We start from the raw sequence: 21,150 nt of genomic DNA, 5'->3' as shown, positions 1-21,150 counted from the left end.
TTTGCAAAAATAAGATCCTGATTCCTGCCCTTTTTGTCTCCCCAGTTGCAACTGGTCATCGAGGTCCTCTGGCCCCTGTTCTTGTTTTTCATCCTCATCTCCGTGAGACAATCCCACCCGCCTTTTGAGCAACACGAATGTAAGTGTGAAAGGGGTGAAAATAGCTCCATCTTTGCAACTTTTCTTACGGGAAATGGATGACTCGGTGCTGGCAGAAAGGATCCTTTTTGCTTTCTGCATGACGGGGATGATGGGAATTGTGGTTCCGGGATACTCTCCGCCATTGGAAAAAGGCTACGGCACAAAAGGAAAAAGGGATGTGGGTGGATGAGGAAGAAAGAGCGAGCTCAGGGACCAGCTAGGAGGGTGAAATATTCTGAGAGGGGGGGGGGACCTGATTTTAATAAATGAGTACAGATATTTGTCACTTAATAGAAGTGTCGAAGCCACAAGGAGACAGAGGGAAGTCAACTCATATAGCAGAGATTCAAACTAGTTTTCCGGAACAGGAAGAAAGCGACTGTAAGGAAAGAAAGAAAAGAAGGGTTGCAAATGTACCATATTTTTTGCTCTATGAGACTCACTTTTCCCCTCCTAAAAAGTAAGGGGAAATGTGTGTGCATCTTACGGAGCGAATGCAGGCTGCGCAGCTATCCCAGAAGCCAGAACAGCAAGAGGGATCGCTGCTTTCACTGCCCAGCGATCCCTCTTGCTGTTCTGGCTTCTGAGATTCCGAATATTTTTCTTCTTGTTTTCCTCCTCCAAAAACTAGGTGCGTCCTGTGGTCTGGTGCATCTTATAGAGTGAAAAATACGGTAATTTCTTTCTGAGAACCCGGCGTTTAGAATATTTAAATTACCCTTTGTACCCTTTGTACAACTTCGTGTACCTGACTAATTCTTTTTCGTTATTATCTTCCCCCTTTCTTTTAATATTTTTACCTTTTTTGTATTTCCCCTTTTTCTTTCTGAATATTTGGACCTCAGGTTTAATTCATGCTTTTTAAAAAATGCAATAAAGCACAGGCAAACTCCGGCCCTCCACATGTTTTGGGACTACAACTCCCATCACCCCTAGCTAACAGGACCCAGTGGTCAGGGATAATGGGACTTGTAGTCCCGAAACACCTGGAGGGCCGGAGTTTATACACATAAAATTTTCTGAGAAGGAGAGGAGCCCAGAGTTGGCCCCAACAGAGAGGCTATGATGGAAGCACAGAATTGTTGCGAAGGGACACCCAGAGACATCTAGTCCACCCCCTGCAATGTAGGGAAAGATGGCTCTGAGGCTCGGGTTCGAGACTCGCTCGGTTTCTGCGTCTTTCCACGCAGGTCACTTTCCCAACAAGGCTCTGCCGTCCGCCGGGACTTTGCCCTGGCTACAGGGCATCGTCTGCAACATCAACAATCCCTGCTTCCGGAACCTGACGGCCGGCGAGACTCCTGGCTTGGTGGATAACTTCAACCGATCCATGTGAGTTTGTGACAGGGTGGATTTAAAAATTGATTACTTTTTAAACGAAAAATGGAAAAAAAATCGGATTTTTAAATGTTTAAATAGGATTTTTTTTTCATTTAAATAGGATTTTTTCCCATTTAAATAGGATTTTTTTTTTCATTTCAATCGTATTTTTAAAATAAAATGCTTTTGGAGGAAAAAAAAATCTTTCGAAAGGTTTTCTATTTATAGTCCAAAGGCTATTCATAAGGAAATAAAGGTTTGTTTTAAGTTTTTCATGTGTTCCAAAACTCAGTCTAAGTTGTTTTTTCCATTGTTTAACCACATCTAGATACATAGATACATCTAGCAATGCTATTGTTTTAGTTAAATCAATTGTTTAAATTGTTACAAAGGAAACGATTGTTTTTCTCCTTCCGACAAAGCGCGGCGGAAAAGTTGTCCTGATAGAAACAGCCAATTTATTAAACCTCACGGTAATTCCATATTTATCTCTCTGTGCATTTCGAATAGGGTAATCAAATCAGTAATTTTGGATATAACTGTAAAATATACTCTGGAAATTCATTATTCCAAAAATGAATCCTTCATCTGGTTGTAAATATTAAGATGATACCAGAGAGAATGAGTATTTCTGTAAAAAGAAAAAAAAATTAAATCAAGTCTTACATACTAGTGATTTAAATCAAATCCACCCTGGTTTATGGTGCCTGTAAGAGTTGTAAGGTTGGGAAAAGGGTACCCCAGAGGTTCTCTAGTCTAACCCTCTGCAATTTTCAGCATGTGTTTTTCATCTCGGTTTTACATGCATTATCATGTAACAGATTGAAGTTGAATCCTGACAAGACAGAAGGACTGTTTTTGGTGGGACGGGGGGTAGGCAGGTGTGGAGAATTCCCTGATCCTAAATGGGGTCACTGTGCCCCTGAAGGACCAGGTGCGCAGCCTGGGAGTCATTTTGGACTCACACCTGTCTATGGAGGCACAGGTCAATTCTGTGTCCAGGGCAGCTGTTTACCAGCTCCATCTGGTATGTGGCCTGAGTCCCTCCCTGCCCGCAGACTGTCTGGCCAGAGTGGTGCATGCTCTGGTTATCTCCTGCTTGGACTACTGTAATGCGCTCTATGTGGGGCTACCTTTGAAGGTGACCCGGAAACTACAACTAATCCAGAATGCGGCAGCCAGACTGGGGACTGGGAGCGGCCACCGAGACCACATAACACCAGTCTTGAAAGACCTACATTGGCTCCCAGGACGTTTCTGAGCACAATTCAAAGTGCTGGTGCTGACCTTGAAAGCCCTAAATAGCCCAGTATACATGAAGGAGCATCTCCACCCTCATCGCTCAGCCTGGACACCGGGGTCCATCTCCGAGGGCCTTCTGGCGGTTCCTTCCCTGTGAGAAGCCAAGTTACGGGGATCCAGGCAGAGGGCCTTCTTGGTGGTGGCGCCCTCCCATCAGATGTCAAGGAAATAAACAACTATCTGACTTTTAGAAGACATCTGAAGGCAGCCCTGTTTAGGGAAGCTTTTAATGTTTAACAGCTTATTGTGTTTTAGTGTTTTGTTGGAAGCCGTCCAGAGTGGCTGGGGAAACCCAGCCAGATGGGCGGGGTATAAAGAATAAATTATTATATTATTATATCAAACGAAAGGAAGGAAACCTTCACCGGAATAAAAATAAAGCTTTCTTCCTCCTTCTCCCTCGCCTCCCCAAACAGTATTTCTCGCCTCTTTGCCGATGTGCAGAAAGTCGTCCATCGAATGAACAACCCAGAAGCGCAAAGCAGTTTTTCCCGGCTCCTGTCCGCCTTGCGTCAGATAAGCGGAAATGTTAGCTCACAAACAGGTAAGGGCTTGTGAGAGCTTGCGATGATTTGGGATGGATAGATAGCGATTTTTTCGCTCTATAAGACGCACCAGACCACAAGACGCACCTAGTTTTTGGAGGAGGGAAAAAAGAAAAAAAATATTCTGAATCTCAGAAGCCAGAACAGCAAGAGGGATCGCTGCGCAGCGAAAGCAGCAATCCCTCTTGCTGTTCTGGCTTCTGGGATAGCTGCGCAGCCTGCATTCGCTCCATGAGACGCACACACATTTCCCCTTACTTTTCAGGAGGGTAAAAGTGAGTCTTGTAGAGCAAAAAATATGGTAGAAAGTGTGATGGCCTGGGGCTCGGACTCGGAACCAGAGGAGACTCAGTCCACACCGGATCCTTTGTCTCAGGCATAATCTGAACCATCCTGAAGAGTCCCAGTCTGCACAGGTTCCCCTGCAACAAGCACCAGCTGGGCCTAGTCCGGGGCCTGATCCTGCCCTGCTCCAGATGCGGGGGTGACCTCGTTGCCTCCAGCTGGGCCATCGCTTACAGCTGCTCCACTACTGGTAGGGTCAGGGGAGGCTGAGGCGGCCCTGGGTCTAGTAACCCACCGACGTCTCCCGAGCTGCAGAGACTGAGGTCTGAGAGAAGGAGAGACCTGAGTACTCGCAGGAGGAGTGCTCGCCTTCGGGCGAAACAGGGAGGTGAGTCGCCGGGGGATCAGGACCGGCCGTTGCCCCGACAGAGATAAAAGGCTGTCGGACCCCGCCCCAGGTTGCGGGAGCAACATTGCTGCATGCTAGATCCTACCTGAAATCCTGTACCTGTCCTTGCCTGGTTTCCTGCCTTGGCCCTGTCGGACTGACTCCGGATTCTGGACCGGACCTGGACCGCGTTTCACGGGTTACCCCCGGACGCAGCACAGATAGATAGATGGATCATCTATCGATCAGTTTTAAAAAGCAAGGCAGTCATCATCCCCCAACCAGGTTGCAATATGGGGAAACGGCAACGGCATACGAGGTGAGAGGGATGGGCAGGGCAGAGGAAAAAGGCAAGCTCGGCTACCGATTCTTAAGGAGTGATGTGGGAGCGCTTTCCAGCAAACGAAAAAGGCTCCCGATTAAAGTTTAAAAAGCAAGATTTGTCCCTGCCTGCACGACACACGAGGTGAAAGGAACCAGGAGGGCAGAGGGAAAACGCAAGTTCTTCAATAGTACGACCGGGTCCGGGTTCAAGATTTCCCCCTCGCAGCTATTTACACATGTCTTCCTGGTTTCAGCAGCTTCCTATTTCGGTTTTTGTCAGCGTTTCTGTGGAAGTAATCCGCACTCGCTCCCCTTTACCAGATTTACAAGTGAGGACCTACCTGAAAGAAAACGAGACCTTTTCCCATTTCCTCTGGACCGATGCCTCCCTGCCACCCGCCGCCGTGGAGGAACTGCTTGGGTCCAGGCTTGACCCACGGGTGGTAAGTAAAAGTCCTTCTTGAGGACTAGTGCCTTGATGCGTTTAATCTGGGCTTGAAAGTGGGGAGATTCTCAGGTTCCAGCTATAGGGGAATGGCTGTGGAAATGTCTCGGAAATGGGCAAATTAAATCGAGGAACTGGTATGACTTATAACAAATAATTTGTGTTTCCGTTTTTAAAATTACTGGGATGTGGATTTTGGAAGCGTTAGGCCTGAAAGTCATGTATTTACGCAAAGGCGTGAGTTGTGTGCATGCCTTGAAGCTGGAACAAATAACATTATTATTATTATTATTATTATTATTATTATTATTATTATTATTTACTTAAAAGAAGAGAAGCCTCCTTCTGGGGGACTAGAAACTTGAGGCCGACAAAACATTGGGGTGCGGATTTTTGAACCGTTGCGGGGGGTTATTGGGCGGTTGTTTTTATTTTTATCATGTATTTTGTGGTTTTATATTTTGATTTTATTCTGTGAACTGCGCTGAGACCTCCGGGTATAGAGCAACATGTAAATTCATTATTTTTAAAAAAGGTCGTTTATTTACGTAAGGTGCAATTTATGCACATGCCCTGAAGCTTAAACAAGCACCCATATTGCCATTTCTTTTTGTAAAAAAAGAGAATAGCGGCCTCCTTTAGGATGACTAGAAACTTGAGGCCGAGAAAACACGGGGATTCAGATTTTGGAAACGTTTTGTCGCGGTTTGTGTGTATACCTTGAAGCTTAAACAAACACCATTATTATTATTATTATTATTATTATTATTATTATTAATTTATTTATTTATTGGATGGATGGCGGCTAACAGATTGAGGTTGAATCCTGACAAGACAGAAGGACTGTTTCTGGGGCACAGGAGGCGGGCAGGTGTGGGGGATTCCCTGGTCCTGAATGGGGTAACTGCGCCCCCGAAGGACCAGGTGCGCAGCCTGGGAGTCATTTTGGACTCACAGCTGTCCATGAAGGCACAGGTAAGTTCTGTGCCCAGGGCAGCTCCATCTGGTACGCAGAATGAGACCCTCCCTGCCCGCAGACTGTCTGGCCAGAGTGGTGCATGCTCTGGTTATCTCCGCTTGGACTACTGCCATGCGCTCTCCGTGGGGCTACCTTTGAAAGTGACCCAGAAACTACAACTAATCCAGAATGTGGCAGCCAGACTGGGGACTGGGAGCGGCCGCTGAGACCATATAACACCAGTCTTGAAAGACCTACATTGGCTCCCAGTACGTTTCCGAGCACAATTCAAAGGGTTGGTGCCGACGTTGAAAGCCCTAAACGGTCCAGTATCCCTGAAGGAGTGTCTCCACCCCCATCGCTCAGCCCGGACACCGGGGTCCATCTCCCGAGGGCCTTCTGGCAGTTCCCTCATTGTGAGAAGTGAGGTTACAGGGAACCAGGCAGAAGGCCTTCTCGGTGGTGGCGCCCTCCCTGTAGAACGCCCTCCCACCAGATGTCAAAGCTATAAACAACTATCTGACTTTCAGAAGACATCTGAAGGCAGCCCTGTTCAGGGACGTTTTTAATATGTGACATTTTAGTGTATTTTTCATCTTTGTTGGAAGCCGCCCAGAGTGGCTGGGGAAACCCAGCCAGATGGGCGGGGTACAAATAATAAATTATTATTATTATTATTATTGTTATTATTAATATTATTATTATTATTATTTTAAGAAAAGAAGAGCAGCCTCCTTCTGGAGGATTAGAAACTTGAGGCTGACAAAACAGCCGGAGGAATGAGGAGGCCGGGAACGTGGGCAGCAGCTTTCGGCCACGAATTTTTTTTAAGACATACCACACAAATTATTATACATATGTCCTTGCTTGGGCTTCCTCCAGCATCCCTGATAGCCTTCCATCTTGATTATTTCTCCTGCAATTCTTAACTTACTATTGCCTTTACTTTTTCTAACAAGTCATTTCTCCCTTTCTATTTTTACAATATTTCTTAAATTACTCCTCGCAGAACTTCTTGTAGTCCTACAAACGTGATCTGATCATTGCAAATACTTTTCAAATACTCAGTAAATTTAGTCCAGTCTTCGGTAAATCTCTGGGCACCACAGTTCAAGAAGGACACTGACAAACTGGAACGTGTCCAGAGGAGGGCAACCAAAATGGTCAAAGGCCTGGAAACGATGCCTTATGAGGAACGGCTAAGGGAGCTGGGCATGGTTAGGCAGGAGAAGAGGAGGTTAAGGGGTGATATGATAGCCCTGTTCAAATATATAAAAGGATGCCACATAGAGGAGGGAGAAGGGTTGTTTTCTGCTGCTCCAGAGAAGCGGACACGGAGCAATGGATCCAAACTACAAGAAAGAAGATTCCACCTAAACATTAGGAAGAACTTCCTGACAGTAAGAGCTGTTTGACAGTGGAATTTGCTGCCAAGGAGTGTGGTGGAGTCTCCTTCTTGGGAGGTCTTTAAGCAGAGGCTTGACAACCATATGTCAGGAGTGCTCTGATGGTGTTTCCTGCTTGGCAGGGGGTTGGACTCGATGGCCCTTGTGGTCTCTTCCAACTCTATGATTCTATTCTACGATTCTGGTCCCGCCGGTCTCGGATCCTTCCTGTTAGCTTGTCTAATTCTGCGTAGTCCAACAATTTCATCTTCCGTTCTTCTAATGTTGGTAATTCATTTTGCTTCCATTTTTGGGCCAAGCAGTTGCCGTTCTCACGGCGCTGATTCCTCTCTCTCTCCTCTTCCAGTTCTCCCTCGCCGGGACGCCTTTGAAACAGATAGTTTGCAATGCTTCCATCCTCTCCAAATTTTTGGTTTCCGAAGACGCGGAGGCAGCTGAGGGGCTTCGGCAAAACCTGTGCGCTTTGCCGGACGTCACCCTCCGATCCCTGGAACGGCGCTTTCTGTCCCAAGTGGACTGGGCCAAAATTCTCGCGGTAGGTGTGGAGCGGTATACAATTGTATAGCGGTATACAAATGAAAAGGGTGGCGCTGTGGGTAAAAGCCTCAGTGCCTAGGGCTTGCCGATTGAAAGGTCGGCGGTTCGAATCCCCGCGGTGGGGTGCGCTCCCGTTGTTCGGTCCCAGCGTCTGCCAACCTAGCAGTTCGAAAGCGCTCCCAGGTGCAAGTAGATAAATAGGGACCGCTTACTGGCGGGAAGGTAAACGGCGTTTCCGTTTGCGGCTCTGGCTCGCCAGAGCAGCTTTGTCACGCTGGCCACGTGACCCGGAAGTGTCTCCGGACAGCGCTGGCCCCTGGCCTCTTAAGTGAGATGGGGGCACAACCCTAGAGTCTGTCAAGACTGGCCCGTACGGGCAGGGGTACCTTTACCTTTACCTTTACACAAATGAAAAATAATAATACAGTGGTACCTCGCAAGACGAATGCCTCGGAAGACGAAAAACTCGCAAGACGAAAGAGTTTTTCGTTTTCTGAGTTGCTTCGCAAGACGGATTTCCCTATGGGCTTGCTTCGCAAGACGAAAACGTCTTGCGCCTTTTTTTTAAAACCGCCAATGCATTCCTATGGGAAACTGTCAATACACATTGGTGCTTCGCAAGACAAAAAAACTCGTAGAACGAAAAAACTCACAGAACGAATTAATTTCGTCTTGCGAGGCACCACTGTACAGTGGTACCTTGGTTCTCAAATTTAATCCGTTCCGGAAATTCCGTTCCGAAACCAAAGCGTTCTTTCTCATAGAACGTAATGCAAAACGGGTTAATCCGTTCCAGGCTTTTAAAAGGAACCCCTAAAGCAGCAGTTTAACATGAATTTTACTATCTAACGAGACCACTGATCCATGAAATGAAGGCAATCATCCATGTACTGTACTATAAAGTAAATAAGACGGTATTGGAGATGATAAAAATTATTATTATTATTATTATTTTGTTACTTGCACTGATGGTAGTTCATTGTTTGGATGGGGGGCTTTTATCCATTTCCGCCGTCACACAGCCAGTCAATCAGTAGCTGAACCGGGTTCCGCACAGTCACAAAAACAAATGAAAAAGCCCCCAAAACAAAAATGCAAAATAAATGGCAAAAACAAAAGCGCCAAACTTAATCCATTCCGGAAGTCCGCTTGTCTCCTGAAAGGTTCAGAAACCAAAGCGTGGCTTCTGATTGGCACAGGCGTCCCGGAAACAATAGCCGACAGCTGCGTTGGACATTCTGCTTCCGAAAAACGTTCGAAAACCGGAACACATAATTCTGGGATTTCGGCATTTGGGAACCAAGGCGTTTGAGAACCAAGGTAGCGCTGTAATGATTTTGGTTACCGTTAGGAGGAATCTGTGTGGCGGGGCAGGGAGGGGGAGCGAGAGAGATTTGACGAAGCTCACTTTAAAACAGTGGCGTAGCGTGGGGGGCGCAGGGGGGGCCGGCCGCATCGGGCGCAACATCTGGGGGGAGCGCGCTCGCACTCGCAGCTCTCTGCCCCTACCTGGCTCACTCACTCTCTCTCACTGCAGTGCTGGCTGTGCGAATCCGATCCGAGCCGCCGGGTCGCCACCCACTGTGGAGGGGAGGGTGCCAGGCGTGCGATGTGGAGAGAGAGCGAGGGACTATCTGGGGGAGGGACAGTGCAGCGGGGGGGGGGGGGCGAAAATCACTTGCCTTGCCCCGGGTGCTGACAACCCACGCTACGCCACTGCTTTAAAATGTGGATCTACCACGTCTGCCCTTTCGGAAACTTCCGAAACGACGGGAGATGGTTGTGAGCGAAGGACGCCTGCCTCCAAACAAGGAATAAATCCCTCTTCTTCTCAACAGGAGCGCATGAGTGCTGCGTCGGCCGAGGTTGCAAACACAGTGGATTCCCTCCGTACCCTTCTTCAAGGGACCTCATCTTTAGCCGAGGAGGTAGGTCGTGGCATGGATATGAGCTTGTCCCTTTATATATACAGTGGTACCTCTGGTACGCGGGTGGCGCTGTGGGTAAAAGCCTCAGCACCTAGGGCTTGCTGATCGAAAGGTCGGTGGTTCGAATCCCCGCAGCGGGGTGCGCTCCCGTTGTTCGGTCCCAGCGCCTGCCAACCTAGCAGTTCGAAAGCACTCTCGGGTGCAAGTTGATAAATAGGGACCGCTTACTAGCGGGAAGGTAAACGGCGTTTCCGTGTGCGGCTCTGGCTCGCCAGAGCAGCGATGTCACGCTGGCCACGTGACCCGGAAGTGTCTCCGGACAGCGCTGGCCCCCGGCCTCTTGAGTGAGATGGGCACACAACCCTAGAGTCTGTCAAGACTGGCCCGTACAGGCAGGGGTACCTTTACCTTTACCTCTGGTTAAGAACTTAATTCGTTCCGGAGGTTCGTTCTTAACCTGAAACTGTTCTTAACCTGAAGCACCACTTTAGCTAATGGCGCCTCCGGCTGTTGCAGCATGATTTCTGTTCTCATCCTGAAGCAAAGTTCTTAACCTGAAGCACTATTTCTGGGTTAGCGGAGTCTGTAACCTGAAGCTGTAGCCTTATTAGACTTTAGCGATGGTAGGGTGAGCGTTGGTCCCAGAACAGGGAGGAAGGAGTCAAATGACACCGAGGGCTGGTTCAGAGAAAGAGTTCTTTATTTCTATTCTCCGGATAGCTGAAGGCACTTGCGTGGTCAGTCCACAGCAAGTCCAAAGAAATGAGAAATTTCATGCAGTATATATATCCTCCAGGCACCCTCCCCCCCCTTCCCCAGGAATCCAGCCACGTCAGCTTATACACGTAAGTTGACATCCATGACCATAAACAGATATTCCTGTTCTGGTACTCTTGACCATAAAAGGTTGTTCCTGTTCCTATACTCTTATCTTGGGGCAGGAGGTCACCAACTCTGAGAACACTCCTGGCGCCGTTCCCGGGTCTCTTGTCAGACCTGACAAGGTCTGTGCGTCAGTGTGGTCAGGATGTAAGATAAGACCCAGACGTGCCATCCCTGCTCCACGGAACTGGCAAGGCCATCCATTGCCGTCACAGACTGACAAAGGAGAGGGCTTTGAGCACTTGTTTATACAGCCGTCTTTCTGTTTATACATTGACTCAAAAGCTCAAGTTAATGCATTTTAGAAACGTTCCCTTGGAGGAGGAAAAATGTGGATTTTGGGTCCCGTTTCAGACTGACTGCACAGAAACCTATTCCTTCCCCCTTCAAAGCGTCTGTAACCCGAGGTACCACTGTATATAATAATAATAATAATAATTTCTTATTTATACCCCGCCCATCTGGCTGGGTTTCCCCAGCCACTCTGGGCGGCTTCCAAAAGAATATTAAAATACTGTGATACACCAAACATTAAAAGCTCCCCTAAACAGGGCTGCCTTCAGATGTCTTCTAAAAGTCTGGTAGTTGTTCTTCTCTTTGACATCTGGTGGGAGGGCATTCCACAGGGCGGGCGCCACCACCGAGAAGGCCCTCTGCCTGGTTCCCTGTAACTTGGCTTCTCCCAGTGAGGGAAACGCCAGAAGGCTCTCGGCGCTGGACCTCAGTGTCCGGGTAGAACGATGGGGGTGGAGATGCTCCTTTGGGTATACTGGACCAAAGCCGTTTAGGGCTTTGAAGGTCAGCACCAACACTTTGAATTGTGCTCGGAAACGTACTGTATATATATATAATTTTTATTTATTTTTCCATTATACATTCACATCGTTCTTACCCACATCACCTCCCTGCGACCCAGATCTCCGCCGCAACCAGCTTTGTGGAGTTCCGCGAGGCTCTCTGGATTCTCTCTGGCCAGGACCCGGTGTCTTCCGCCCGACAAACCTTCGAAGTCTTCTCCCGCCTGGTCTGCGGCCACCCCGAAGGGGGAGGCCTCAAGGTTCCCTCCTTGAATTGGTACGAGGACAACGACGTCAAGTCCTTCCTCGGTCGCAACGAATCGGAGCAAAAGATCGCTTTGGACAATGGCACAAGTGAGTGACACACACTTGTCTTTTTATTTGATTTTTTTTTGAAAAGTTTCTTTTGTTAAAATAATGCAGCATTAATACACACATATTGCGAATATACAAGCATACAAACATACATTTCATACAGTCCTTAAAAATGTTCAAACATGCCTACACTCAATCCCACAGATAATTTCTTTTCCCATCACCCCCCCTTTGTGTTAGACTTCCAATCTACTCAGTTGCAATTTCTTTCCACTTCTATTACTTTCTTTCACACACCTTTAACCTAATTTCCCCCATTTTGTAGAATTGTAGAGTTGCAAGGAACGAATTTTTTTTTTTAAATAATTTTTATTAACAGGCCAATCATATCACATTGTTCAAATCACATTAATTCCAGATTATACAGCCAAATTTTAAATTTTTTGGGGGTACCCATATATCAAGCTCCGCACGATTCCAAATTCCAGATGACTCCAGACATCACTTATTTGCTGCTTTTGTTCGACAGTTCCATCCAGTTCGATTCGGATAGACGTTTATTACCTTCTTTCTCTTCTTGTTGTTATCATTTATTCCTTTCTTTGCGATCTCTGATAATTTTCACAAACAGATTGAAAGATTTGGTGTCACTGTGTGGGTTTTGTAGTCTTCCAAACTCATATTATTCAGGAACAGCCTCTGTTAGATACTTCCATAATCTTCGGTCTGTCCATTATTATTCCTCAGGCTGGCCCGGTAAATCAAATAAATTAATTAGGGGGCTCTGTCAGGTCAAACTTGCATTCCAGCATTCCTTCTGATACTCCTCCCCCTCGTCTTCTTCTCCGACCGGCCTGTCTTGGCGAGACGCCATTTCTTTTTAACTGCGTCATAGAAATTCCTCCTTCTCACCGTTTGATCTTCTCTTGTTGTATTATATTTCCTCCCACACAAATCTTAAAGTTCTGTTTATGAATTGTTAGAACGTGACGATCTTGATTCTTCCTGGGGTGGAGGGTATTATTATCACATCATGCAAGGGAAATCGGAAAGGTTTTTCCCTCCACCCCCCCTTCATTCCAGCCATACATTCTCTTAGTGATAGTTCAGCAAAAGATTTACTTATCCATCCGTCACTCCCGGTCGCAGAGATCCATTAGTCAGCAGTCTTTATCGTCGAGTTTCACTTGATATATGTGCCTCAGCCTTCCAAATCTATTATTCTCCAATTAGTTCCAATTATAATTCCAAGCTGAAGCAACCAGCACGTGCTGATTGGAATCGGCGTCGGGAAGATCTGACTCCACCGAGGGCTTGTGCCAAGTGTTCCGCACCCCCATCTCTCGAATCAGGGGGTGCATTGTAAACACCGCTGGCAGGGCAGACCCCCCCATACCCTTGGGGGGGGGAAGGCTGCCTACTTCCCATAGCAGCCCCTTAATACCTCGTATGGGTCAGAGAGATGTTATTGTCAGTCATCTTCCAACGCGCCACCTAGTGGCCCCTGGAACGAATTTTTTTTAAGGAACCGGAGCAAGAGGGCGGAGGAAGTCAAACTTGGAAATGTAAAAAATGATTGTAAAATTAATGAAATGTATGAACTCAGTGCTTTTTCTCTCCTTCGTATAATGCACTTAAAATGCACTTAAAGCGTTGCATTTGCAGCAGTTTGGCTGAGTCCTGAGAATCAGATCGTTTGGATTCAGCGCCTACAAATGATGGAGTTGCTCAGATTTGGGGAAGATGTGAAAGTTCCCGGTTGCCTTTCCCCTGACGGTTACAGATTGCTTTTTCCGCAGGTCCCTTCTGCAAAGATTTGATCCGGACTTTGGAGAGTAACCCGTTCTCTCGGATCTTGTGGAGGGGGATCAAGCCCCTTTTCGTCGGGAAGATCTTGTACGCCCCTCCAACACCAGCCACGCAGAAGGTCATGGCGGAGGTACGATAATACCCAACTCTTACCTCTCTTTCAAATCGGAACCAGTGAAGGCGGTGTAGGTCCTGTGTGAGTGTCTGGAGGCAGTTGGAGGATGGATGGCGGATAACAGATTGAGGTTGAGTCCTGACAAGACAGAAGGACTGTTTCTGGGGGACAGGAGGCAGGCAGGTGTGGAGGACTCCCTGGTCCTGAATGGGGTCACTGTGCCACCGACGGACCAGGTGAGCAGCCTGGGAGTCATTCTGGACTCACAGCTGTCCATGGAGGTGCAGGTCAGTTCTGTGTCCAGGGCAGCTCCATCTGGTACGCAGGATGAGGCCCTCACTGTCTGCAGACTGTCTTGCCAGAGTGATACATGCTCTGGTTATCTCCTGCTTGGACTATTGCCATGCGCTCTCTGTGGGGCTACCTTTGAAGGTGACCCAGAAACTGCAGCTAATCCAGAATGCGGCAGCCAGACTGGGGACTGGGAGCGGCCCCTGAGACCATATAACACCCATCCTGAAAGACCTACATTGGCTCCCAGGGCGTTTCTGAGCACAATTCAAAGTGTTGGTGTTGACCTTGAAAGCCCTAAATGGCCCAGTATCCCTGAAGGAGCGTCTTCACCCCCATCGTCCAGCCCGGACACCTGGGTCCATCTCCCGAGGGTCTTCTGGCGGTTCCCTCCCTCCAAGAAGCGAGGTTGCAGGGAACCAGGCAGAGGGCCTTCTCGGTGGTGGCGCCCGCCCTGTGGAGCGCCCTCCCGTCAAATGTCAAGGAGATAAACAACTACCTGATTTTTAGAAGACATCTGAAGGTAGCCCTGTTTAGGGAAGTTTTTACTGACCGATGTTTTAATGTGCTTTTAATCTTTCATTGGAAGCCGCCGATAGTGGCTGGGGAAACCCAGCCAGATAGGTGGGGTATAAATTATTATTATTATTATTATTATTATTATTATTATTATTATTATTATTATGTTTGGGATATCAGGTTGCCTTTTGGGGGAGAGATCTGTCTCTCTAGACTTCTCGTCTGCTGGTACCGGGATTTTGGGGAAACTTTCCCCTTTCCAGGGGAGCAAATATCCCCATGCCATTGCAACCCCTGTGACCCCAAAGCTACATTCCCACTCGTTCATTTAAAGCACTACAACGTCACTTACTGAGCTTGTTGGGGGGGGGGGTTAGATCTCCAATAGTTGCCGAGCTTTTAATGGGGAGGTCGGCCCCCCTGCGTTTTCTATCGGGGTACAAGACGCCCCCCCAATTTTTGACTTTCAACCAAAACAAAGTCCAATCGGAGGCACCATAATCTGATTATATGAAAATAAAAACACTTCATATTAAAAAGTTAATAATTGACATGTATCAGTGGTACCAATAGGCAACTCCCCAGTCTTCCCAGTTTACAAGAGAGCCCAGCTATGGAAGTCAATGGCTTTTTGAGAGAAATCTGGGCACCCAGGGAGGCTGCAGTAGGCAGACTATCAGAGAGAAAAATCTCCAGAAGGCAGGGGAAAACATGCATTATAAACCTCACAGAGCAGTCTCTCAGTCTAGCTTACCTCGCAGGGCTGTTTTGAAAATAACATTATTGTTATTGACGACTGGAGTAAATTTATAACATACATGGAATCAAATTCTAGAGATATAAAAATCACAGTAGGTTTAATATAATCCTTGCGATGTTTAGATGATACAAAATGAAGACTGCAGAATAGAATTACTATTTTATATAACCCAAAACCGAGATGGAGGGAAGTCAATTATTATTTGTATTAATTTATGTTTGTCTTTTGGTTTGTTTACATGTTCATGCTTTGGTTGATGTTTTTTGTTTTTTGTTTCTTTATTGGTGTGTCTTAATTAATTTTCTTTTTCTTTGTTTGTTGTTTGGCATACAAAATTAATAAAAAGAGTTTAAAAAAAGAAAAGAAAAGAAAATAACATTTTTGGGGGAGTTTTCGCCGTTCTAATTCAAGGGAGCCTGTTTTCCAGGTCAACCGGACTTTTCAGAACTTGGCCGTCTTGCGTGAAGTGAGGGGGGCGTGGGAAGATTTGGGACCTCAACTCTACACGTTCATGAACTCGAGTCCGGAAGTGAGAGCTGTTCAGGTTTGTCTCTTGAACTTGAAACCGGGAACGGAGGAAGGGTCTGTGCTGGGAGGAGGTATTTATCAATTAAAATATTTACAGTGGTACCTCGGAGTTCCCTACCAGGACTGACTTGGCTCATGTGCTCAAGACATCGATTCCATAAAACATATTTTGTTGCATCTCCACCCCCATCGTTCTGCCCGGACACTGAGGTCCAGCACAGAGGGCCATCTGGCGGTTCCCTCCCTGCGAGAAGTGAAGTTACAGGGAAGCAGGCAGAGGGCCTTCTCGGTGGTGGCGCCTGCCCTGTGGAACGCCCTCCCGTCAGATGTCAAGGAAATAAACAACCATCTGACTTTTGGAAGACATCTGAAGGCAGCCCTGTTCAGGGAAGCTTTTAATGTTTGGTGTTTTATCGTGTTTTTAGTATTCTGTTGGCAGCCGCCCAAAGTAGCTGGGGAAACCAGATAGGCGGGGTATAAATAAATAGTAATAATAATAATAATTACCTACTGTATTACTTGGGTTATGAAGGCTCCCTAAGGACGTTAGAGCAAAGATTATGGGATAATGCACACAGTGACTTGCGATCTCGATCACACGCAGTCTGTACTCCGCTGGCAGTAGGAGTACAATATGGGCATGTCTTTAAGTTAACACCTTACATTAAAAACCTGACAGTACCAAACTATCGAAGGCTTTTCACCAAAGCCAGACTAAACGTCTGTCCTTCTGCAGTGCTGGATGGCAGGTTGAGAGGAGTTCCCTACCAGGACAGACTTGGCTCGTGTGCTCAAGACATCGACTCCATAAAACATATTTTGTTGCATTGTGCAAAATATGAGCAAGCCAGGGCTGAACTGATACTACGCTTGCTGGTCCTTTTCCCGGGAAAATCAGAGGCTCACTATGTCAGGTTCCTACTGGAAGACCAGACAAACGCTAGAACATTAGCAGTGGCAAAGTTTTTATCGGTGGTTGCAAGAACAAATAATCCCTATATTCTGAACAAAATGCTTGTTTAACCTGGAGGTAGGCTGTATGAATTGTGCATTGCTTTGTAAGCATTTGTTGGGTCTCTGGACCGTAATAAAGATTGATTGATTGATTGATAATTCGTTCTGGAGGTCTGTTCTTAACCTGAGGTACCACTTTAGCTAATGAGGCCTCCCGCTGCCGCCGCCGCCACATGATTTCTGTTTGGCGCAGGAAGCACATCCTGAATTTCCAGTGGCAGGCAGTTCCACAGGGCTGGGCTGACGACACTAAAAAGGCTCCGTTTCCTCATTGCCGTTGAATGAGCCTCACCAGCTCTGGTTATGACCGGCAATACTCCCTGCCGGTCAGCTGGGATATAAGGCTTGGGGCGAGAAACAAGATTTATCCGTTCTAAATGGGATTTTGATGGATTGGATCAAGCTTTTGCTTCCAGCTCTGCAATTCCGTGTCCGGAGAGGCATTTTCTCGGGCGCAAGCCTGCCCCCGGAAAATCCCCTTCGCCATCTCTCCCCACAATTGGTAAAAAGGTAAAGGACCCCTGGACGGTTAAGTCCAGTCAAAGGCGACTATGGGGCTGCGGCGCTCATCTCGCCTTCAGGCCGAGGGAGCCGGTGTTTGTCCGCAGACAGCTTTCCGGGTCACGTTGCCAGCAGGACTAAACCGCTTCTGGCGCATGACGGAAACCAGAGTGCATGGAAACGCCGTTTACCTTCCCACCAGAGTGGTACCTATTTATCTACTTGCGCTGGCGTGCTTTCGAACTGCTAGGTGGGCAGGAGCAGGGACCGAGCCACGGGAGCTCACCCCGTCCTTGCGGGGATTCGAACCGCCGACCTTCCGATCGGCAAGCCCAAGAGGCTCAGAGGTTTAGACCACAGTGCCACCCATGTCCCTTTCCCTCACAATGGATGCCTTGGTTTAGGGAAGCTTTTAACGTTTAATAGATTCTTGTATTTTAATATTCTGTTGGAAGCCGCCCAGAGTGGCTCGGGAAACCCACCCAGATGGTCAGGGTATAAATAAATTATTATTATTATTATTATTATTATTATTATCCCTCGCAGAACCTGCTGGAGACCCCCGGCGTGGCCCAGTTCCTGGAGCAGCAGCTGGAAGGAATGTTTTGGAACATGTCGGCCTTGAGAGACTTCCTGTCGCCGGAGACGGACGGCCGAGCCTACACTTGGCGCCAGGCCTACGACGAAGTGGACGCTGCGATCGGCACCTTGTCCCAGTTTATTGAGGTGCGTTGCCCCTCGCAGGAGAGGCTGCCTGCCCAGCGAGCTCAGCACTGCCCGCCCGGACTGGTAGCAGCTCTGCAGGGTTTTGGGCAGGGGGTTCTTACCCGGAGGGATTGGGCCGGGATTAACTACCATATTTTTCGCTCTATAACACGCACCAGACCACAAGACTCACCTAGTTCTGGGAGGAGGAAAACAAGAAAAATAATATTCTGAATCTCAGAAGCCAGAACAGCAAGAGGGATCGCTGCGCAGCGAAAGCAGCAATCCCTCTTGCTGTTCTGGCTTCTGGGATAGCTGCGCAGCCTGCATTCGCTCCATAAGACGCACACACATTTCCCCTTGCTTTTTAGGAGGGAAAAAGTGAGTCTTATAGAGCAAAAAATACGGTAAATACAAACCTGAAGGTGTCAGGAATCGAACTTGTAACCTTCTGCCTAAGGAGCAACTGCCCTCGCCTCTGATCCACCCCATGACAACGGGAACATTTCTCTCCTAGTGCATTTCCCTGAACAAAATTGAGGCGGTGGACTCGGAGGACCAGCTGGTTCTGCAGGCCATGAGGCTACTGGAGGACCGCCAGTTCTGGGCCGGGGTGGTCTTCCTGCCGCCGGACAACCAGAGCGATTTCGGCCGGGTCCTCCCTCCGCACGTCCGCTTCAAAATCCGAATGGACATAGATGACGTCACCCGCACCAACAAGATCAAGGACAGGTGAGCCGCCGCTGTCCCACCCAGTTTGAGAAAGATTCGTGGAAAGGGATCCGCGGGTCATCTAGTCCAACCCCGCCTTCTGGGCGTAAATATCGCACGTGCGCTTTCCTTCCTCTTGTTTAGGAGGGAGCAAAGGATCCCGCCCCTTAGGGTTGCAGCCTGAAAAGGCACGGCACGAGAGGAAAGCGGATTGCGGGGGGAGGAGGAAAGAGAAACCTCAGACGAGCGTGCATTTGAAGCGCGTGGCATTATAAGCTGTGGGTTGATGAAAGAACCCACGATACTGGGGTTTCAATGGCGATACACTAATAAAATGGAGTAAACAAACATTGGGAAATGGTAAGTCAATAATTGGGTTGCCATATTTCTTAAAGTGAAAATCCGGACACAAAAGTTCTTGAGCTTGTCTTGGCAAAGCTGTTGAGCTTTCTTTTCCTTTTTTTGGCCAAAGTTGAGCTATTTTTTTTTTCCTTTTATGCAAAATCACCCCCCCCCCCCGAAGTTGTTGAGCTATTAAGGAAATTCACACAAAAACCCAGCGCTTCCAGCATTGTTTGCCAAATGTTTTCCGAGACATTTTTGCCAATTTCAGGAAATTCCGCCCGGACGCTATTTCTGACGGACTAAGCCCTAGTCAATAAGAAAGTTTAGGGTTTGCAGTTTGTTTAATTGGATAATGTTCTGGAATATTTTTCGAGATTTAATAGAAACGATTGTGTGTGGGGTTTTTTTTTTTTGGGGGGGGGGAGAATCTTTTGAAGAGCAGCTAAGAAATGGAATAAAAGGTTCTCCTGACCACAAAACAAACAAAAACGGATTGTGCACTCAGGATTGCTCAAAGGGACTCTCAACCCTTTCCCTCTTCCTGTGAACGTTAACCAGGTTTTGGGACCCGGGGCCGGCGGCTGACCCCTTTGACGACCTGCGATACGTCTGGGGCGGCTTTGCCTACGTGCAAGACCTCGTGGAGCAGGCCGTGGTTCGGGTCCAAGGCGAGGAGCCGTCTCCGCAGGGCCGCGTGGGGATCTACATTCAACAGATGCCTTATCCCTGCTACGTCGACGACATGTAAGTCAGAAATGTGCAAAAGAAGAGGTGTCCCAATGCACCAAAATTGCAAGACACGCTTTTTCCACACAAAAGATGGTAAACATATACCATCAGTCCTCAAAGTGTTCCAAGCTAGACCCCCCAGCGCAGCGGAAGCGTGCTGGGCCCATAACCTGTTGTTGGGATACTGCCAGGGAGACAAAGTCCATCATGACTCCACATCGTCTCCGGACGTCCATCGATCTCCCGCAGACACGCAGTATCAGCAATTAGCGACACAAGCTCCAGAAATAGCTTGCCACATTCCAGAGCCGATGCACGCTCTATCAGCAGATAATGCACACAGCAGAAGATGCAGTCAGGAGAGCATTATTTACAAGTTTATTTCTGCGTTGATCAGAACAAAGAAAAACATGACTGCCTGCTTCAGTGTTCCGGCACAGAGAGAGAGAGAGACGAAAGCAAAGACACAACAGAAACATCCTGTGAACAGGAAATACGCAGGCTGTGACACAAACATCCTGCTCCCTTTTAAGGTGGAACGGAAATATCCTAACAATTATATGGGGCACAGATCTGGACAGGCACTCACCTTGGAGCTACAGAAGCTGTCCAGTCAAAGTTCTTCAGGCAAATTTTCTCTGTCCCGCCCTGTGTCCCAAACGCATCATTGCGCCTAGAGGCTAATCTTCCCTCGGCAGAATGATGGATCTGGCCCAGGACATTGAACTCTTGGCTTTGCCTAAACTCAAATCCCCCCGGTCTAATATCCCAAAAGCACTGCAAGATCCCCAAAGCGCCTGGTCTAAAATGGTCTATCGGAAGCTTCACTCTTGTGCTTTGTCACCACAACTGCTACTCACTTTGGGTTTTAGTAAAGCAAACAGTCTAATTTGTCAGCATCTAAATGATATCAAGTGGGACGTGGGTGGCGAGTGGGTTAAACCACAGAGCCAAGGGCTTGCTGATCAGAAGGTCGGCGGTTCGAATCCCCGCAATGACGGGGTGAGCTCCCGTTGCTCAGTCCCTGCTCCTGCCAACCTAGCAGTTTGAAAGCACGTCAAAGTGCAAGTAGATAAATAGGTCCCGCTCCGGCGGGAAGGTAAACGGCGTTTTCGTGCGCTGCTCTGGCTTGCCAGAAGCGGCTTAGTCCTGCTGGCCACATGACCCAGAAGCTGGACGCCGGCTCCCTCGACCAGTAAAGCGAGATGAGCACCGCAACCCTAGAGTCGGCCACGACTGGTCAGGGGTCCCTTTACCTTTAAATGATCTCAAGTGTCAGAACAGCTTGGCCACAATAAGGAAATTTTGCCCATGGTATGACTATTTTCCACCTTCCCATTCTGACTCTCTGGCACCCTCTCTGCATAATGCAGCAATTCCAAAATATAGACGCGCTTTGACTCTCACAAGATTGAATGTCTTGCCCTTGTGGGGATTCCAACAGATCCCACACGAAAAACGTCCCTGTGGAGACGGCTGTCCCAAATCGGTGGCACATGCCCTTCTGGCTTGCCCTCTTGATAAAGACTTGAGGAATGAGATTATCACCC

General features: G+C 47.9%; 2 protein-coding genes across 2 annotated transcripts in view; both read left to right on the top strand.

The window, feature by feature from the left end:
• YJEFN3 (YjeF N-terminal domain containing 3) overlaps positions 1-21,150 on the top strand; it is a gene marked incomplete at its 3' end in the record, with an annotated part of 119,755 nt that overhangs the window by 25,472 nt on the left and 73,133 nt on the right. The gene's annotated exons all lie outside the window — the stretch shown is intronic.
• The window catches only part of ABCA7 (ATP binding cassette subfamily A member 7), a 72,188-nt gene that overhangs the window by 2,064 nt on the left and 48,974 nt on the right, over positions 1-21,150 (top strand). Inside the window, exons 2-13 of the mRNA XM_083421318.1 lie at positions 46-139; positions 1,332-1,473; positions 3,180-3,307; positions 4,627-4,748; positions 7,461-7,649; positions 9,490-9,579; positions 11,378-11,612; positions 13,373-13,512; positions 15,495-15,611; positions 17,657-17,836; positions 18,333-18,547; positions 19,430-19,615. Of these exons, the coding sequence (XP_083277444.1) occupies positions 46-139; positions 1,332-1,473; positions 3,180-3,307; positions 4,627-4,748; positions 7,461-7,649; positions 9,490-9,579; positions 11,378-11,612; positions 13,373-13,512; positions 15,495-15,611; positions 17,657-17,836; positions 18,333-18,547; positions 19,430-19,615 (1,838 nt within the window). The remainder of the gene's footprint in view (positions 1-45; positions 140-1,331; positions 1,474-3,179; positions 3,308-4,626; positions 4,749-7,460; positions 7,650-9,489; positions 9,580-11,377; positions 11,613-13,372; positions 13,513-15,494; positions 15,612-17,656; positions 17,837-18,332; positions 18,548-19,429; positions 19,616-21,150) is intronic.

This window comes from Podarcis tiliguerta, assembly GCF_965153285.1.
Source record: "Podarcis tiliguerta genome assembly, chromosome: 18".
NCBI lineage: Eukaryota > Metazoa > Chordata > Lepidosauria > Squamata > Lacertidae > Podarcis > Podarcis tiliguerta.
Note: the sequence above shows the minus strand (reverse complement) of the source record. Positions and strands in the feature narration are given on the sequence as shown.